Source organism: Hemicordylus capensis, chromosome 4 (genome assembly GCF_027244095.1).
Source record: "Hemicordylus capensis ecotype Gifberg chromosome 4, rHemCap1.1.pri, whole genome shotgun sequence".
In the NCBI taxonomy this organism is placed as follows: Eukaryota; Metazoa; Chordata; class Lepidosauria; order Squamata; family Cordylidae; genus Hemicordylus; species Hemicordylus capensis.
In genome coordinates this window covers 166,735,130-166,756,035 of record NC_069660.1, presented here as the reverse complement: position 1 = coordinate 166,756,035, position 20,906 = coordinate 166,735,130, and the positions used below count along the sequence as shown (strand labels likewise).

General features: G+C 42.5%; 1 protein-coding gene across 18 annotated transcripts in view; it reads left to right on the top strand.

Moving 5' to 3' along the window:
- The window catches only part of MTA1 (metastasis associated 1), a 254,529-nt gene that overhangs the window by 17,981 nt on the left and 215,642 nt on the right, over nucleotides 1–20,906 (top strand). For 12 of the 18 annotated variants that reach the window (XR_008306726.1, XR_008306725.1, XM_053248451.1 and 9 more), the window contains exons 2-4: nucleotides 202–269; nucleotides 8,102–8,195; nucleotides 19,493–19,619. Coding sequence is in view for 16 of the 18 variants with exons in the window: in XM_053248451.1 (XP_053104426.1) it covers nucleotides 202–269; nucleotides 8,102–8,195; nucleotides 19,493–19,619 (289 nt within the window). In the remaining 2 variants the exon portion in view is untranslated. Of the gene's footprint in view, nucleotides 1–201; nucleotides 270–2,455; nucleotides 3,599–8,101; nucleotides 8,196–19,492; nucleotides 19,620–20,906 lie in introns of all 18 variants that reach the window. The other 6 variants (XM_053248452.1, XM_053248457.1, XM_053248454.1 and 3 more) reach the window with 1 other exon arrangement.

Genomic DNA, 20,906 nt, shown 5'->3' with positions numbered 1-20,906 from the left:
CACTTTTATTACTTTCCAGGCTTTTCTACTCTCACTTTCTACTATTTTTAGTATTATTATGTACCTTAAATACCATTCCATATGTAATCATTTTTATCTATCACTTTTAACATGTAATCATCCTTATACTGTATGCTGGTCTATGACCATAATAAAGACTGACTAAAGTTTCTAAACTAACTGTTGTTGACTTTTTTCCAGATTATGTCTACTTTGAAAACTCTTCAAGTAACCCATATTTGATACGTAGAATAGAAGAACTCAATAAGGTAAAAATGATATAAATGGTCTTTAAAGATAGTTGCAGTGCTAGCTGTTAACTGTAATTCCAGGTTGTTGTTTTTATCCTCATTACCCTCAGCAATAGGAAGTCAACAGTAGGTTCTGCCCATTTTTTGCATTTCCCTTTAAAATATAAGTTGTGCTAGATGCTTGTACAGCATTTTGTAATTTGTATCAAATATATGCTTCCCAATTGATTAGGAGCCCCCTTTTTTGTCAGTCAAGACTTTTAAAGTGACCAATATGTTTAGCTGGCTAAACATTTCAGCCCTAATAATTATGGGAATATGAATGCATACGCACACACAAAGATATTTCCCATCAATACACCTCTATATTAGCTAGATCTATTACAGTCTGGTTTCTTGCTTGATTTTGGAACCAACACATTAGTTGCCCTGGTGGATGATCTGTGTTAGGAGCTGGACTGGACATGGGCAGTGCGTTCTGTTGGTTCCTCTGGACTTCTCAGCAGTTTTTTATATCATTGACATGGTATTCTTCTAAACCACCTGGTTTGACTGGGTCTTGGAGGATCCTGTCCTTTCTGGAGGATAGGTCTTGGAAGCTGTTGTCATGGAATGCTTGCTCTGCACCTTGGACTTTGATCTATAGCAGGAATTAGCAACCTCTGGCACGAGATCTATAGCAGGGATCCGCAAACTCTGAAAAGGTTATCCCCAATCCCACAGCTGTTTCACAGCTGAGAAGTGGTGCAGGCTGTTCATTCAATTTAAATTTTAAATCCCCAACCCTGTGAATGAGCATCCTGCTCTGTATTTTAGCAGAGAAGTGGCTGCAGGCTTGGGGATAATCCCTTTAACTATGCAGGTGACCCTTCTTTATCCTCCTGCAGAGGAGCAAGAAGCCCAGGTAGGAACAGTGCAGCAGCGGCCAAGAGCTGCTCAGAGGCTGTTTTCATATCAGTAGGCATGGATTGACAGCTGGCACGGGCCTGAGTGAGGTGACAAGGAACTGTCTGTCCACCTGCCTGATGTGCTTTGACCACCTCTTCCAGTGCCCCACTCTTCCAGAGAGAAGGGCATCACATTTGGCATCACATTTCCTCCCTTTGTTGCCCCAGCACTGTCTCTGTGGTGGGGGTGGAGAGAGCTGGCCAGGACAGAGGGCAGAAGCAGGGGGAGTGAACTGCAGCTACGGAGAATGAGAGGTGGTTGGAGGTGGTTGTGTCTTCAAGCGTGCGACATGCCTGGAAGCAGCATCTACTGGTGTGCTCTTGTTTGAGCTCTAGAGGCAGAGGAGGGCCACAGTAGAGTGTTGATTCTTCTGTTGGCAGCATGGAGTCCAACTGGGGCCTACCTTCAAGGGTCCCCTAAATGGATAGATTTAGTCCTGTGTCAATCCCTGGAATTGCTACAAGGGACACTCTTGTTAGAGGCAGGAACTAGGTGAACCAGTCACCCAGAGAAAATTGGAAAAATTACTAAACATGTTCTTCTGATAACTGCTAAGTGCCTTGAATGCTATCTTGTGTTTTTATACTCTTGCCAATGTTTTTTTGTTCTTTGGTAGTGCTGAAAGTACTGACTTTTATCTATCTGTCTGGAGTGGTCTGAATATTGTTGTGCCAAAGTGAAAATTGCTTGCTAAGACAATATTGAAACACTTGGTAGAGGAAAAGTACTGATCATAAGAATCCAGTATTCTTATGTGGTACCCACCCCTCCTTTTACAATTTCCTTGACAACCCTGCCTGTCCTGACCCAGACAGAGGCACTGAATTTTATGGATAAGAGCTCCACGTAGGTGGTGGGGGTGACCAGGTGTGCATATTGTTTACAGTACCAGATTGACAGGCATAGAAATATCCATCTGAATGCTATAGGGGCAGATTTAAGAATCTGAACCCTATACGAGAGGTTGTCTTTTGGGCAATATGGCAGAGAGCAATAAGGAAAGCATTCTCAAAGATAAAATTGTAAAGCACATAGAAGCGTGGCTTCTGCAAAGGTAAATCTTGCCTCCCCAACTTTTTGGAGTTCTTTGAGAAAGTCAACAGGGGGTGACGAGGCAGTAGCTCCAGCCAAGTGCTCCAGAGTGTATCTGTTGATTAATGTTTTATTTTAAATTCATTTTAGTTAAAATTTTATTATCTTACTGCTATTACCCTCTGTTCTTGGACGTGATAAGAGTGGTCCCGTTGCTTCTACAGAAATATACTCCTTCTGCCGGGGCGGCTACAAAATATCCCTCTAGCCGGGAAGAGAAATCTGACTTTCGTTGACAGCACTCCAAATACAACATGAAAATTCGATCAGGAGTTCCTGGCAGACAGCCCAGTGAGGTGGGCAGTAGTTTCAGTAAGACGCTGCCCAGACATTTACCCAGGAGAGAAGAGCCTCGATCTATTCGGATTGCTAAAAACCTGCCAGGAATTGTTCGATATTTCTTTACAACCTGCTAAGAATGACTATGACTTATTTGTGAGGGAAGGCTTGCAGGTTGGATGCACTGAACTAGTGACAACCAACTCCAACACATTAGCACAGAACTTAAATTTTTCATCCGATAGCCAAATGTTTATCTGTGGATGTTGGCCCTTCTTGCCTTGAATCTAGGTCAATGTCTAAGCACTCTGATTTGGACAACCTTCTAGACATACGAGTTACAGTGGGCGATTGTGACTCAGAAGATCTTGCCTCAAATGTTCTCTGCACTCCTAATCTGATGGACAAACCATTACAGGCACCTTCATATGTTTCCAGCCCAATTTCAAGAATGCCCCTGAAGGAGGCTTCACTTCTACCATTGAATACTCCCAGTGATCTATCTATTCAGTTAAGATGGAGTCATCAGATGGTGGTTGATACCGGGGTCTCATTAAACTCAAGTTTCGGGAGTAACCTTGAAAGGCTCACTACCTACAAGAAACTGCTTGCATAGTGGACTGGGAGCTGGATTCAAGAGTTCACCTCAGCATTTAGTATGACCTATATTAGCCCCAGGAGCTACATGATGCTCAACTGATCTATGTTGTTAGTCCAACTTATCCCTCCTTGGGAACTCAGCAGGAGGTTGAGCTTTTAAAGTATAACTCTTCTGAACATTCTACACATGCTCATTGTGCCGCCCCTCCTGTAGAGGAGTCTGAGGCACCTTCATGCTCTTTACCTGTTAATAGCAAACATCTTCTTTTCTGTGAACCACACCACCCATTGAGATCATCAGGAGAGGTTCATCTGCAGTTGCCACCAGCTCGTCTCAGGGATAGGCCTTCTCCATTGCTGCCTCCAGGCTTCGGAACATGCTCCCTGCTGAAACAAGAGCCTCCCCATCTCTGACAACTTTTAAAAAGGCAATCAAGACACATTTGTTCACCCATGCTTTTAATTAGATACTGATTTAATAGTTTGATGATTTTTAAAAGTTTTAACGTTCTAAGTTTTAAATTGTTGTAATGTTTTAACTTTTTAACTTGTTTTTAATGTTTGTTGTAAACTACCCAGAGACTGGCATTTTAGGTGTTACATAAATATATTAAATAAATAAATAATAAATAGTAGAGAATTTGAGGTTGATGGTGCACTGCCCAATGAACCTAATGCATGACACTTTAAAAAAAGATTTTGTCACTCTTTTGTCATGGAATGTTTCAGGCTGGGTGGCTAAAAAAAAAAAGTTGATAGCTCCTTTATGGCATACCTCTCTGGGTTTGACATCAGGATTCAGGAGACATGGAGTGTCAACAGGTGTGTGGATAAAGGTGACCCAGTTGACATAGTATACCTGGACTTCCAAAAAGCTTTTGACAAAATTCCTCATCAGACTCTTGAGAAAACTTAGCAGTCATGGGATAAGGGGACAAGTACATGTGTGGATTGCTAACTGGTTGAAGGACAGAAAAAAGTGTAGGTATAAATGGAGAGTTTTTGCAACAGAGGGAAGTAAGAAGTGGGAACCCCCAGGTATCTGTACTTGGACGGGTGCTTTTTAATTTATTCATAAATGATCTAGAAGTTGGGTTAAGCAGCAAGGTGGCCAGGTTTGCAGATGACACCAAATTATTTAGGATAGTGAAGTCCAAAACAGATTGTGAGGAGCTTTCAAAGGATCTCTCCAAACTGGGGGAGTAGGTGACACAATAGCAAATGCAGTTCAGTGTTGGCAAGTGTAAAGTGGTGCATATTGGGTTAAAAAACCCCAACTTCACTGATGGGATCTGAGCTGTCGGTGAATGACCAGGAAAAGGATCTTGGGATTGTGGTGGGCAACTCGTTGAAAGTGTCTACTCAATATGTGGCAGCTGTGAAAAAGGTGATCGTTAGGAATGGGGTTGAAAATAAAACTGCTAATACTATAATGCCCTTATACAAAACTATGGTGTGGCCACACTTGGAGTACTGTGTACAATTCTGGTCACCATACCTAAAGAAGGACATTGTAAAACTGGAAAAGGTGCAGAAGAGGGTAAGTCAGTTTTCATAGAGAGAGCTTGCTAGTGCATAACACTGTGTAGCTGATATGCAAAGCAAGTCTCCTATGACATCATCTGGCCCAGATCGAAGATGCTTGTTTCCTACTCGGTGGCAGCCTGAGTGGCTCGAACTGGGATCCCATGCTTGATTGCCAAGCCTAGATGGGTAATTATGCAGCTCCTTTGTCTTTTTGGAGATTTTCCCACATTAAAATCATCCCCCTCTTCTCTCCCAGTCATTAATAAGCAGCAGCCACTTGTTTGAGCTGCTTCCACCTGCTCCCCGCCCTCCATGTTGATCTAAGCTGGGCTTCTCAGTAGAAACTATGTTTTTGTTTTATTGGTTCAGTGAGTAAGTTCAGTGAGTACCCAGAATGTTGGGGGCAGTGGTTCAGTGAGTACCCAATTGGTTCAGTGAGTACCCAGAATGTTGGGGGCAATATGCTAAAATCATTGTAAACCGCTTAGAGAGCTCCGGCTATAGAGCGGTATATAAATGTAAGTGCTATTGCTATTGCTAAGTATAGCTAACATTGTATGTAGTAAGAACACAAGAACAGTCCTGCTGGATCAAGCCCAAGGCCCATCTAGTCCAGCATCCTGTTTCACACAGTGGCCCATCAGATGCCGTTGGAAGCCACAGGCAGGAGTTGAGGGCATGCCATCTCTTCTTCTGTTACTCCCCTGCAACTGGTACTCAGAGGCATCCTGCCTTTCAGGCTTGAGGTGGCCTATAGCCCTCCAACTAGTAGCTGATGATAGACCTCTCTTCGATGAAGTTATCCAAACCCCTCTTAAAGCCTTCCAGATTGTTGGCTGTCACCACATCTTGTGGCAGAGAATTCCACAAGTGGATTATGTGGTGTGTGAAAAAGTACTTCCGTTTGTTGGTCCTAGATTTCCTGGTAATCAATTTCATGGGATGACCTCTGGTTCTAGTGTTATGTGAGAGGAACAAGACTTTTTCTCTGTCCACTTTCTCTACACCATGCATGATTTTATAGACCTCTATCATGTCTCCCTGCAGTCGTCTTTTTTTAAAAAAAAACTAAATAGCCCCAGGTGTTGTAGCCTAGCCTCATAAGAAAGGTGCTCTAGGCCCCTGATCATCTTGGTTGCCCTCTTCTGCACCTTTTCCAGTTCTACAATGTCCTTTTTTAGATGTGGTGACCAGAATTGTATGCAGTGACCAGAATTGTACTCAGAAATCCTCAGTTCAGGGGGCGGGGGGAAGTACCTTAATGGTCTTGAAGTTTGGAGAGTAAGAACAGAAAGGAAACAGCAAAAGAAAATTACAGAAATTAAAATTGGGGAAGACGGTTGCTAGTAAAGCAGGTGTTCTCTTCGGGTGGGAAACTCATGGAAAGTCTCTCCTGAGTTCGTCTGGCGTTTCATGATTTATTTCTGTTTCGATTTCAAGGCATTTATACCTTGTATGTTTACACCAGTCTGCTCTCAGGTGACAGCTCCATTTTTCCTCTGTGATCAATCTTCCTGATTGAAAACAAGCCTATTACTCCAAAGAGTTAGTGCAGTTTTTGGCGGAGGAGCCGCCAAAACTACCAGTCACGACCCCATCTTTCCCCAGTCCAGGACATAAGTTTGTAATGATGTCATCTACTCCAGTTAAAGATGGCAGACACATTGACATTTTAGGCATGTGGGCTAACTTATGAAGCCCCCTAACTGATTTAAACCAAATTTGCTACAGTTATAGGGACACTTAGGGATGGCTCAACGGTGTAGTTTTTGATGATGCCATCTGTCCCAGTTCAAAAAGGTGGACGTTTAAACCTGAAGTGAAGTGAGCTAACTTGTCAGGATGGTAATTGTCAATTAAGATTATAGTGAAAGGAAATTCAGCAATCAGTTCTTATCAGAAAACATGTTTTTCATTAGATCCCATGGGGGATAAGATACAAAGCAGCACTGATGTCTGTAGGCAGCCCCTATAGAGACAAACCCTTTCAACAGAGGGTATAGGTCCGGAGCATATGCATAATACATTCCTCTTGGTCAGGCTGCCATGTAATGGCTGCTATTTTTTCTTTATAGATCTTATTCCCCAAGAGTTGCTGTAGATCAGGGATTCTCAAACTTGGGTCCTCAGATGTTATTGGACTTCAACTCCCATAATCCCCAGCCTCAGTGGCCTTTGGTTGGGGATTATGGGAGTTGAAGTCCAATGACACCTGAGGACCAAGTTTGAGAATCACTGCTGTAGATAATGTCGGAATTATATGAACATAATGTGTGTTCTGAAGGGATTGTTCAATTATTCCCTGCCCCTATTTTAAAGGTTTTCTTCCCCATTATTCCTTACATTAGTACAGGGACACTTCTACTGGTTCTCCCTGCCCCCGCAATCAATTAACAATAGTACTTCAGCTGGAATAAACATGTACTAGGGAACTACTGCACAGGCAAAAATGGGTTGCAAGCTAGCAATCTCTGTTCCAAACTCTACTCTAAGTTAGATACACAGGTTAGCTTGCTATGGTGGTTTGGTCTATATAGCTAAAGAGAGAGACAGGTGACAGCTATCATGACTGAAGGAAAAGGTTGATTCTTCCAGGTAGCAATCAGACCATTTGACATGGTGTGATGTGTACTCTATTTGATTACTGTTATAATAAGGATTTCAAAGGCTAACAACCTTAAAAATATGTAATGGTTTTTTAAAAGTAGCAAAAGCATATTCTTCTCTAATGTACTTGAATTTTTAGACATATTTAAAAGGACAAGAAAAATGATACGTTGCCCTTGGCCAAATTTAGGTTGTTTACATGTACAAAAACAGCTACTTATTATGTGTTAAAGTTTTTAAAACTTTAAAATTACCATTATGGTAATTTTAATTTGTTTATATTATTTTTAAGTTTTGGTTGTTTGATTGAGATTTTATATAGGGCAGTATATAAATGCGGCAAATAAATAAGGGAGAATTTTCAAACTTCTGTATATCAATCTTTCTCACTAGATCTATACCACATTTAGGCAGATGCTGTCGCTTAGGTAGTCTAGTGCCAAATTTTAGGCAGATCATACAAATGGTTTGGATTCTGTGACCAACAGAATGTTCACAGCTGATAACAATGGAATGTGATTTTTATTCTTCACCTTAACTATACAGGCCTTTGGTTACCTTAGGTTTGGAAGCTTAATTCACAGTATCATCAAACTGTTGCAGCCTTTTAAAAATAGATGTAGCTGTCTCTTTAAATTATTAGTCACAAAGTAAACAATATAAATAAACACAAGTGCTTTCCACACTGATGTCCTGTGGTGTAATTTGCTACAAAGCGTTTACATATATACCACTCCAGTAGAATCATGCAGCTTTTAATTTAAGCTCAAAGTTTTTTTTTCTGATCACTATTACAGACAGCCAATGGAAATGTGGAAGCAAAAGTGGTCTGTTTCTATAGAAGGAGAGACATCTCAAGCACTCTGATTGTATTGGCTGACAAACATGCAAGTAAGTTCCTTTATTATTCATAATTACTTGATCCTAAAATTAAACTGATAAATTGGTATAAGGTATTGATTTAGTTTAAAGAAATATATATAGGAAAGCAACACATCACCCAGAGTAACAGAAGAATCTTTGCTGTAAAAGCAGCTTAGTTTGCAAATTCCTTGTTTAAAAAATGCTTTTAAAAAGTATTTCAAAATTTATCTATCTATCTGGAACATTTAATATACCGCCCACTCCGAAGAGGTGGTGCACAAAAACTCCGAAGAGGTGGTGCACAAAAACATGCAAATGCAAAACAAGGCAACATTAAAAAATACATTCTAAATTAAAAAATAAAGTAACTAACAAAAAACCAAAAAACATATAGGTAAACTACAGGGCAAAAGCCTGGTGAAAAAGAAAAGTCTTCAATAGTGATTTGAAGATTTGAAGGGGATAGACAAATTTGAAGGGGAAAAGAGTTCCAAAGAAGTGGGGCAGCAACCGAAAAGGCAATTTCATGGGTCCTAGAGCCCCAAACCTCTCGGAAATCAGGGACCGACAAAAGGGCCATCTGAAATGATCTAACTGGACGGGATATAACTGGATGGGAGAGGTGGGATTGTAGGTAGACAGGTGCCAAGCCCCGCAAGGCTTTGAAGGTCAGAACCAGGACCTTAAATTGAACTCGGAAGCGAATAGGCAACCAGTGCAATGACTGCAGGAGAGGTGTTACCCTGTCATATTTGTTACCCTGTCATAGCAGACCCCTGCTAACTTGGCAAACAGGCACCTTTTAACATGGTGATTCTCTTTATTTAGCAGGGGGAGAGTAACTGGCCCTATCCACCCCCAGCACAGTGCCTCCAGTGACTGTTGCAGGTGTCTATCTTGTGTTCCTTTTTAGATTGTGAGCCCTTTGGGAACAGGGATCCATCTTATTTATTTGTTATTTCTCTGTGTAAACCGCCCTGGGCCATTTTTGGAAGGGCGGTATAGAAATTGAATTAATATTATTATGATGTCTTGTTTACACAGGCAGGCAGGTGTTATTGACTGGTTTGTTTTATCCAGACATCGAGTCCTTCCCAAGGACCTGGGATGTCAGAATTTTGTTATCAATATTGTTCTTCTTGTTGTTATAGGTATAGTTGCAGAATATAGGCTGTTCCCAGTAAAGCTGCTTTTTGTAATTGGCTGATGGTGATTTCTGTGGCCCCTATGGTGTTGAGGTGCTCTTCAAGATCTTTTGGAATTGCACCTAGGGCGCCAATTACTACTGGGATTATTTTGGTCTTCTTCTGCCACAGCCTTTCAATTTCGATTTGTAGATCTTTGTATTTTGTGATTTTTTTCTATTTCTTTTTCTTCTATTCTGCTATCCCTTGGTATTGCTATGTTGATTATTGTAACTTGTTTTTCTTTCTTCTCAACTACAGTTATATCTGGTGTATTGTGTGGCAGATGTTTGTCTGTTTGTAGTTGGAAGTCCCATAATATTTTTACATCTTCATTTTCTACCACTTTTTCAGCTTTATGGTCCCGCCAATCTTTGGCTACAGGTAGCTTGTATTTTTTGCAGATGTTCCAGTGGAACATCCCTGCTACCTTGTCTTGCCTTTGTTTGTAGTCAGTCTGTGCGATCTTTTTACAACAGCTGATTAGGTGGTCCACTGTTTCATCTGCTTCTTTACAAAGGCGGCACTTGCTGTTTGTTGTGGATTTTTCGACTTTTGCTCGGATTGCATTTGTTCTTAGTGCTTGTTCTTGTGCAGCCAGTATTAAACCCTCTGTTTCTTTCTTCAAGTTGCCATTCTTAAGCCATTGCCAGATCTTGGTGATGTCTGATTTTCCACTTATATTGTGCAAATATTGACCATGCAGTGGCTTATTTTTCTGCTCGGTTCTTGACTTGTTCTTTCTTATAGGCCTGCTTTATTTCATTGGTGTTGAATAGTTTCTCGTTATTGACCATTTGAAGTGCCTCTTCTTCACTGTCCTTGATATATTCTTCAAGGCCTCTTTTCTCCTCCTCTACTGTTTGATGGACTTGCAGCATTCCTCTTCCACCTGAGCTGTGCAGGAGGTATAGCCTATATACATCACTGCGAGGGTGCAGAGCATGATTGATGGTCATTATTTTCCTGGTCTTACGATCTAGCATCTCTAGCTCTGCCTGGGTCCAGTCTATTATTCCTGCAGTGTATCTTATAACAGGTATAGCCCAGGTGTTTATGGCTTGTATGGTGTTCTCGCCATTGAGTTTGGACTTTAGGATTTTTTTTTAGTTGTTTATGGAGGCTTGTTAGGTGTTTAAGCCAAAAGCCATGCAGTTCATCGTCGCCTAGTGCAGTCCAATTTTTAATTTTCTTTGCTCTTTCACTTATTAATTCTGGTGTTTTTATTAGATCTTGCATTTGTTGGTTATGTTTTTCGACCTCTTTTACCCAGCCTGCTTTTTTATTATAATCTATTGGATTGTCCCATTATTTTTCCCAGAATTGCACTGTTTGTTCTTTATTTGGTGTTTCTACGTTTCTTGCAGTTCCTCCTTCTATGCTTTGGTAGAAACGTCTCTGATTCGACTAGAATTGAAGATTCTGCCTTTGTTGTGTAATTCTAGCTTTGTATCTGCTAATCTTCTTTGACACTGCTGTTATTTGCTGCTTTATTATTTCCAGGACTTCTCCCATTTTCCTTGAATCTAGATGGTATTTTTGGATCAGATACTGTTTGGTGTTTTCATTCTTCAGCTTCTTGTCTTTCATATCTTTCAGTTTACTAGCATCTGATCTAAGCCTGGCAATTTTATTTTCTAATCTAATCTTCCATTTAGGTGATGTACTTCTTTCTTCTTTTACAGCTCCACTGATCTTATAACCGATCTCTTGTGGTGTTGTTGTTGCTGCACTGTACATTAGTTGATTTTTTTCTTGTAAACAAAGATTTCTTGGTTGTTATTTCTGCAAGTGCAGCATTGACATCTTTTAATGCCTGAGCAAGTTGTTTTTTGGCAACTGTTTTTAGAGCTGGAAGTCGAACCCTGGTGGTTGTTTGGTTCATGTGCTCAGTTATTTTTTGCTTTAGTTCTTGTTGCTTTTCTGTTAAAAGGCATTTGGGTTTTTGAGGTGAAGGCAAAGGGGAGGTTGCCTGGTTTTGATTTTGAAACAGTTCAGCAACAGTGGCATCCTCCATTTTCAACACCACCTGCGCCTGAGCAACTTCTTCAGTTGGTGGTAATTCTTCTTCCATATCTTGAGCCTGTGTTGTTCTTTGCAGTTCTTCCAGCTCAACTCCTGTGAATACTTTATTTCTTATTATGAATCTTCTCTGGTCTGCTAGCCTTTGTTCTGTTATTTCTGTATCTGGATGCTTCTCTTTCCAAATTTGGTACATTCTTTTTAAATAACCTCTTCTAGTTGGACTAGACTTGTAATAGCAGGTCATTATTTCCTTGTTGGCATTTTTCGTATATTTTTTTCCGGTTAAGCGACGTTTCTTCCAGTAACCCTGCAGTCTCCAGCCCTGGTTGCTCAACTGAAGATCTTGAGTCCTGTAGCCCACTTGCCACCAGATGTCCAGGGACTCCAGCACCTGGCGCGGTCCTTGTTGACCCGGGTGACGACCGATCCGGTATAGATTTATTAAAGTAACGTCTTACCATATTGTTGATGGGAGAGGCACTCTTTGTCTGGCTCCTCTGGTGAGACCTGTCCAGTATAGTTGGACCTCTGGCAGAGCTCTCACCTTCCTCAGAGCACGCAAGCCCCACAACCATGCCAAGGTAGTGCCTCACTGGTGGTGGTGGTGGTTGTTGTTTTTATTTTCTCGCACCCATGAGTAGGCGAGCTGCTGCATTCTGGACCCGTTGTAGCTTACCGATCATCCTCAAAGGTAAACCAAGATAGAGAGCCTTACAATAATCTAAGCGGGAGATAACAAGGGCATGGGTCACTGTCATTAATGCCTGCTGATCAAGGTAAGGGTGTAATTGGCGAACCAGATGAAGTTGGGTAAATGCACTTCTGGCCACAGGCTCCACCTTCTTTTCAAGTAGGAGGCGCGAGTCCAAAAGGACCCCCAAATCCCTAACAAGCTTCTTTGGGGGCAGCGCCACCCTATCTAAAACAAGGTTCACATCCAGCTGTTGGCTGGTACAAAGGCTGTAAAAAAGTAGTTCAGTCTTAGTGGGATTCAGTCTGAGCTTGTTTTGATTCATCCAGACCTTAACAGTTTCCAGGCATCGAGTAAGCACAGAAACAGCATCTCCAGAATGGTCTGGGATGGCAATATACAGCTGAGTATCATCAGCGTATTGATGAAATCTCACCCCAAACTGGGAAATGACCTGACCTAGCGGCTTCAAATAGATGTTAAAAAGGACAGGGACAAGAACTGTACCCTGGGGAACGCCATAAAGGAGTGGCCATGAGTCAAAGCATCTGTCCTAAGGTAAGAACGGAACCACTGTCAGACAGTGCCCCCGATACCCAACCCACACAGGCGGTCTAGAAGGATAGCATGATCAATAGTGTCAAAAGCCTCTGAGAGATCTAAAAGGACCAAGAGAGGGACACTACCCTCATCAAGGTCCCAAAGAAGGTCATCTACTAGACTGACCAGTGCTGTCTCTGTGCTATGTCGAGGCCTGTAACCTGACCGATAAGAATTAAGATAGCTAGTTCCTTCCAAGACCCTCTCAAGTTGGGCACATACAACCCTCACTAACACCTTCGCTGAACAAGGGAGGTTGGAGATCGGTCTATAGTTGTCAAGGACCTCAGGGTCCAGGGAGGGTTTTCTTCAAGTGAGGGCGAACTATCGCCTCTTTAAGGACTGCTAGCACGAAACCCTCATGTAGCGAGGAGTTAACCAACTCCCGTAGTCAAGAATTAACATTCCCACCGGCTGTTCTAACCAGCCAGGAGGGACAAGGGTCCAAGCAACATGTTGCCGCACCCATACCCGAAAGAATTGTGTCCATATCCTCAACCAGCTCAAAGGTGTCCCATGTAACGTCACAAGGCAGAATCTCCTCTATCTGATCAGATCCTATAGAAGTAGAGTCCAACTCTAGCCGAAGGCGGGTGACTTTATCAGCAAAGAATCGAGCAAATTGATCACAGCAGCCAGATTGAACATCTACTGGATCCACTCTCCTAAGAAGGGAGCATGTAATAAGGCCGCTGGGCGAGAGTAAGTTGATGCAATAAGAGTGGAGAAATAGTGAGATTTCACCACTCTTATCGTCCTAGAGTATTCCTGAATATGAGCAAGTAATTGCATTCGGTCATCTTTGGCACCAGTTTTCCTCCCAATGACGTTCCAAGTGTCTTTGGGTCTACTTCATCTCCTTAAGCTCTGCAGAGAACCAAGGGCGACATGATCCACTAACCTTAAGAGGGTGCTTGGGAGTGATTTCATCTAACACTTTCATGGCCTCTGTGTTCCAAGATTCCACAAGTTGCGTCGGAGAAACGCCCACCAGATTGCAAGGAATGTCCCCAAGAGCCTCCTGGAATCTGACAGGATCCATAAGGCACTTGGGGCGGACCATCCGTGTTGTAATGCTGTCCCGGTGGAGACAGGGGGCCGTTACAATCTGCATGTTAACCGGAAAATGATTGGACCATGGCAGAGGAGAGATGACAAGGTCTCCCATGACCAGATCCGCCTGCCATTGCCCCGAGAGATAAACCAAGTCCAAGGTATGTCCACCCACATGAGTTGGACCCGAAATGATCTGAGATAAGCCCATGGTAGCCATAGAGCTCATGAACTCCCGGACGATCGAACCCCCAATAGGAGCCGAAATTCAAGTAAACATTTTTAAAATTGCCCTTTAAAGACCTTCCCATAGTTTCTCACTTAAAGAAGAGACTAGATGTTGTTCTCCTCTTCCATAATAGCATAGTTTGCTGACTGGGAGACAGGATCATCTTCTAACTTACCCAGAGGAGAGGAGTTCCCTATCCCCTCTGGCTAGTATTTGTAGAACAGAAACCTTTAATTCCTCTGCCCTCTGTGATTGACCCAACCTAGATGCTATGTACCTGAAAATGCAGTCAAATGTTTAACTTTTCCCTCCAAATTCATACAGTTCTAGTAGAATTCACCCCTTTCTTGATATTCTGCATTTCCACAGCAGTAGCCAGGACCAGTCAGAGGGGTGGCTAGGAAGGCCATTTGGCTTGGGCCAAATGTTCAAATTATTTCTCGCTCTTTTTGTGGTGCCTTATTTGTTTTCATGTGTCATCATTTTTAATTATGACTAGGGGTCTTAAAAACTGAAAGTGTCCCAGGCCTCTCTGGTCCTTTGAGAGGGCCTGGCTGCAGCCAGTGATGTGGGGGTGGGGAAACGTGGAACATTACATCCAACTTGCTTAAGTTCTGCTAGATGCTCCGGGGATGCTAAATATACTACTACTATATTTTGAAACAACTATTTACATACACGCCAACATGTCCCTATTTTCCCATTTACCTGAATGGAAAGTAGGGACATGTTGGCAAGTATGTATTTGTTTAGCTAACTAGTTTGGCTCTGAGTTGAATTAATGAACTAATGAGCATCTAGACTGTTAACTGTATTGAACAAATAAGGAAGTTATACTGAGGCTCATCCTTATGAGGCCTTACGTGCATGTCTTTCCCTAATATACCGGAGAGTGGTCCAATCGAGATGCTCAGCTGGGTAGGTAGATGCTTTCTATTTTTCAGCCTAGAAAAAACAATCCCTTTTGTAATCGTGACAGTACTAGATTCCTAATAGTTGTCTGTCTGGTGTATGTTCTGGATCTTACAACTAGCACAAATGTACCCAATAATGGAGCAGATAGTGTGTTTTCTACAGAAAAATTCACTTTAAAAAAAAAAAAGCCAGATGCAGTTGGTGAAAAGTGCACTTGAAACTGCCAAAACTTAGAATCAGGTAACATGAATCTTGTGAATTTAAGACTCCTCCTTTGGTATGAGGAGATGGGTCGGGCAATTGACACAGTCGCGCCTAGGCATCCTCTCCCGACCTGCTGAGCCCAAGCGACTTCCTGGTATACAGGTGAGTTGTGGACAATGAAGCAGGCTGGTAGATGGCTTGAGCGTTGTTGGCAGAAAACTCAGAATGAATGTGACCGAACACAGGCTAGAACCCATATTAGGGCCTACTCTGTAGTGTGCGTGCATGAAGATAGATACAAGTTATGGATATTTAGTATTGAGAGTGGAAAGAGTGCACCGTAGCCTGCTAAACATTGTCTGACCGGGCGTGCCTTTGAAGAGAAGAGGCACAAGATCTGTTGAGATCTGTTGAGCTCATTACTTTGGGATTCAAATGCTTTGTTTTTTCTTCTTTCTTTAGACTTTTATCTGACAGTGTTGTGTTCTGTGTAGAGATGCAGTAAATCTGGTACATTTAATGCATTTAATGCATCTTCTTCATGCATTTACATATGATGGCGAAGAAATCCTACTTTTCTGCCACCATCGAGTCAGCTCAGTGTTGTCTAGTGGAGCTTTTTCTAGTGGTTCGGGGCCTCCTAGGTGAGAACCCCAAAGACCATCAAACAGAACCCTCGGCAGCCCACTGTGACAAATTTGCGTTACGATTTGAGATAAAATAGCTCATATCCATTCTTGGATGCTAAGATTTTTGCAGCACCGGAACTGGATGTTGCCAGTGCACAATCTGGTCTTGTTATATTGGATGGTTTTCAGACTGTGTTGCTTGAGGAGTGGACAGGCTGCTTGGAAGGTTGAGGCCTACCACTTGTGTGTTCTCAGCCCTTGCCCTTCATGGTTGCTGAAGGCTTCTAGGGAGGGGCTGGGTCCATGGGTGGCGTTGAGTGCCTCTCTAGAGCAGGGAGTGGTTCCCCCCCTTGCCTGAAGGAGGCAGTCATTAGGCCCCTCCTTTAAAAGCCCTCATTGGACCCAGATGACTTAAAAAACTTTCGTCCAGTTTCAAACCTCCCCTTCTTGGGCAAAGTATTGGAGAGCATTGCGGCTTCTCAGCTCCAGGCAGTCCTGGATGAATTTGATTACTTAGATCCTTTCCAGTCTAGCTTCCGACCTGGATATGGGACTGAAACTGCCCTGGTTGCCCTTTTGGATGACCTATGCCGGGAGGTAGACAGTGGGAGTGTGACTCTGTTTATCCTCCTGGACCGCTCAGCGGCCTTTGATACCATTGACTATGGTATCCTTCTGGAATGTCTCTCTGGGTTGGGACTTGGGGCGAGGTTATATGGTGGCTCTGCTCCTACCTGTAGGGTGGTACTCATAAGGTGGTGCTGGGGGATGCCTCCTCACCCTTTTGCCTTTGGCCTATGGGGTGCCACAGGGATCTATTCTTGCTGTTTAACATTTACATGAAATCCCTGGGAGAAGTCATCTGTGGGTGTGGGCTGCCATGCCATCAATATACTGATAATACCTACAGGTGAAACTCGGAAAATTAGAATATTGTGCAAAAGTCCATTAATTTCAGTAATGCAGATTAAAAGGTGAAACTGATATATGAGACAGATGCATTACATGCAAAGCGAGATAAGTCAAGCCTTAATTTGTTATAATTGTGATGATCATGGCGTACAGCTCATGAAAACCCCAAATCCACAATCTCAGAAAATTAGAATATTACATGGAACCAAGAAGACAAGGATTGAAGAATAGAACAATATCGGACCTCTGAAAAGTATAAGCATGCATATGTATTCAGTACTTGGTTTGGGCCCCTTTTGCAGCAATTACTGCCTCAATGTGGCGTGGCATGGATGCTATCAGCCTGTGGCACTGATGAGGTATTATGGAAGACCAGGATGCTTCATTAGCGGCCTTCAGCAATTCTGCATTGTTTGGTCTCATGTCTCTCATCCTTCTCTTGGCAATGCCCCATAGATTCTCTATGGGGTCAGGTCAGGCGAGTTTGCTGGCCAATCAAGCACAGTACACTGTATACTTTTCAGAGGTCCAATATTGTTCTATTCTTCAATCCTTGTCTTCTTGGTTCCATGTAATATTCTAATTTTCTGAGATTGTGGATTTGGGGTTTTCATGAGCTGTACGCCATGATCATCACAATTATAACAAATTAAGGCTTGACTTATCTCGCTTTGCATGTAATGCGTCTGTCTCATATATCAGTTTCACCTTTTAATTTGCATTACTGAAATTAATGGACTTTTGCACAATATTCTAATTTTCCGAGTTTCACCTGTAGCTCTATCTATCTTTTAAGTCAGCAGACACCAGGGAGGCAGTGGATGCTCTGAACCGGGGATTGGAGGCTGTTCTGGACTAGATGGGGGCAAACGACCTGAAACATAATCTAGATAAGATGGAAGTGCTCTGGGTTGGTAGAACTGATCATCCAAGTAATGAGGTAAATCTGGTCTTGGACAGGGTCACACTCCCTCTGAAAGACAAAGTCCGCAGCTTGCAGGTGTTTCTGGACCTGGTGTTGTCCTCGGATGCGCAGGTGGCGGTGTGCAGAAGCACCTATTACCAACTATGGCTGGTACACCATCTGTGACCGTACTTGGAGAAGTCAGACCTGACCTCAGTTACTCATGCGTTGGTAACATCCAGATTGGACTAATGCAATGTGCTCTATGTGGAGCTGCCCTTGAAGATTGTTTGGAAGCTTCAGCTGATCCAGAATGCTGCTGCTGAAAGGATGCTCGTGGGCGCAAGTCTTTTTATGAGCATCACACCATCCTGCGGCAGCTTCATTGGTTACCGGTCCGCTTCTTCGATAGATTCAAGGTGCTGGTCTTGACCTTTAAAGCTCTACATGGCTGGGGTCGGGGTAAAAATCAACCTGACGCTCTCCATATGGAATTCGTTGCACTTTTAATTTGAAACTTAATACTAATTGTGGTTTGTAACCTGACTTTTAACTTGTTCACATAATTTGGTTAATTTTATTACTTTTATTGTATATTGTATCTATTTTATTGTTGTGAGCCGCCCTAGCAGAAGTGTACTGGAGGTGTGGGATATAAATATTTTAAATTTAAAAAATAAGACAATAGCAAAACTGTAGCGGTGTCTGAAACCTCATCGATAATGGATGCCAAGGTCACAAGGCTTCTTAACTGTCAATGGTTTGATTGATTTTCTCAATTCAGTTTCAGTTTGGCTGCCAATGACCATCTTATTATAAGCTGAGATGACATAACCTGAGTGTATGATGAATGTTGTCAACATTTTGGGCATTGGATTTGAACCCATGCTGAAATTCATTAGCTTCGAGAGTTCACATCAGCCACTTACATTTCTATTTTCCTTACATAACGAGAACATCCAAGTACAAATCTTTACCTAAAACAGGCATAACCAGACTATATTTTGAAGCCATAAAGTTATTAACAGTGTGCATTAAAGGATGAACTGATTTCATACTTGGTAATTCAGCTTATTAAGGAATTGAAATAATGATTGTGTGAGGTTTGATTATATTTGTCAGTTACAGGTGTTCTGTACTGATTTCTGGCAGAGTATTTCAAGTGTATTTCTCTAGAAGGCAGATCTGGCCACAGTTATCCATGCCTTAGTCACGTCACAGCTGGATTACTGTAACGCGCTCTACGTGGGGCTGCCCTTGAAGAATATCTGGAAACTACAGCTAGTGCAAAACGCAGCAGCTAGGGTTTTATCTGGAGCTGCCCGGTGGGAGCACATCACACCCATTCTGAAAGAGCTGCACTGGCTGCCAGTTTGTTTCTGGGTCCAATTCAAGGTGCTGGTTTTGACCTTTAAAGCTCTTAATGGTTTGAGCCTGGGATACTTGAGGAACCGTCTGCTCCCAAGGGTTGCTGCCCACTTGACGAGGTCATTTGAGAGGGCTCTGCTCCGGGTGCCGACAATGAGGGAGGCTAGGTTGTCGTACACTCGGAACAGGGCTTTCTCTGTTGCTCCCCAGACTCTGGAATGCTCTCCTGGTGGGTATCCGCTCCTCAGTCTCCATCACAGTTTTTAGGAAGCATGTCAAATTGTGGCTTTTTACCCAGGCTTTTATATGACTGTCTCTGCTGCTGCTTCTTGTATTTTGTACTGATTGTGTGTGTGTGTGTGTGTGTGTGTGTGTGTGTGTGTGTGTGTGTGTTTTAATTTAATCAGATTTGTTTTTCTATTTTTTAGCTCAATGTTTTAATGTGTCTTTTTTATAACCTTGTTTTTAAATTTTATTGTGAGCCGCCTTGGGATTTTCTTAATGAAAGGCGGGGTATAAATTTAACAATCAATCAATCAATCAATAAAAGTGGTCAAAATGTATTACTATTCCCATATTAAAAGATTAATATTGTTTCCTCTCCAACTAGGAGAAATGGAAGAAGAGATGGAAAATCCAGAAATGGTGGATTTACCAGAAAAAAATAAACATCAGCTACGACATAGAGAACTGTTTCTTTCACGACAGTTGGAATCCTTACCAGCCACGCATATTAGGTATAAATTGAATAATTAGTAACTTACTTGTCAATAATATTTATTCCTGCTACTTTCTGTGAGAGTTTTTAATTCAGTAATCTGAAAACCTTCAGTTTAAGATGAGAGTTAAGAAGCTTTGCATTTCCACGCATGCTCTAGAAAGAATAGGAATTGCAAGCCCATCTTAACTTCCATGCCATATCAGCTGTAAAGACTTTGTACAGTCTGATATATGATGATGGCTTTAGAAATGCGGCTCCATGCACCCACACTTTGCTTTGATCAGAGATGCATCAGTCAGAAATTCATCAGGGGCATCCATCAGGGGCATCTCTAGGAAGTGATTAGCATTTAGGGAAGCTGCACCTGTTAAATTTCTCCCTGGATGTATCCCTCCCCATGTCATGAGCACGTGGATGGACTCCAAGGAGGAGGAGGAAGAGATGGATGGGATGGCAGCAGAAGTGGGAGTGCAAGGTCCAGAACTTGCAGAAGAGAGTGGGACCAGCCCACGGGAGGCTGGAGAAGAGTTAGAGCCTGTCATGGCAGCTCCTATGGAATAAGGACGGCCGGTAACAATGGAGAGGCGTCGCTCAAAGAGACAGCAGGAGATAAAGGACCACATGCGCAGAACGGCTAGACTAACGAGCAAGGCTGCTGAGTCAGGGATCCATGATTAACAGCACATATAGGTTTCAACCTATATTAGCCGGCTTTGCCACAGCCACTGTGCTAGTATCAATGTTGTTCTTCACTGAGCTACTTGGCTGTGTTCCTGTTTGCCGTGCCTGTGTTTTGACCTTGGACCGTTTGGACTCTGTGGATTATGATTTGTACTCTGTTCGACTGACTGGTGATATTATGACCCAGACTGGCTTTGGTTTGAAGAAACTGCTTACTGCCTGGCTTTGTTGTTTGGCTTCTGCCCCTGTCTGTTTCACTCTCCGGCGGCTGATATTTATAGCTCCAGATTAGTGGGACAGGTTTACGACACCCCAGCCCAATGTCCAACTGAAAGACCAAGGCAAAGTGTGGGTGTATGGAACCTCACTTCTCATCTTTGGATTACTGAATTTTTTTGGATTACTGGATTACTGAATTTCCAGGGATTTTAAAAAGGAAAATATGATTAAACACTATGGGGAAGAGCTTATCCATGCTGGTTAAGTGGAGTATTCCCATTCTTAGACAGTATACCTCTGATGTAAAACCTCTGTGTTCAAAGACAGTCTACCACCACCTTATATGCCACCGCAAGGCTTCGCCTCTGCCTTGCATTCCTTGGTAAGTATAATTGCCACCTTA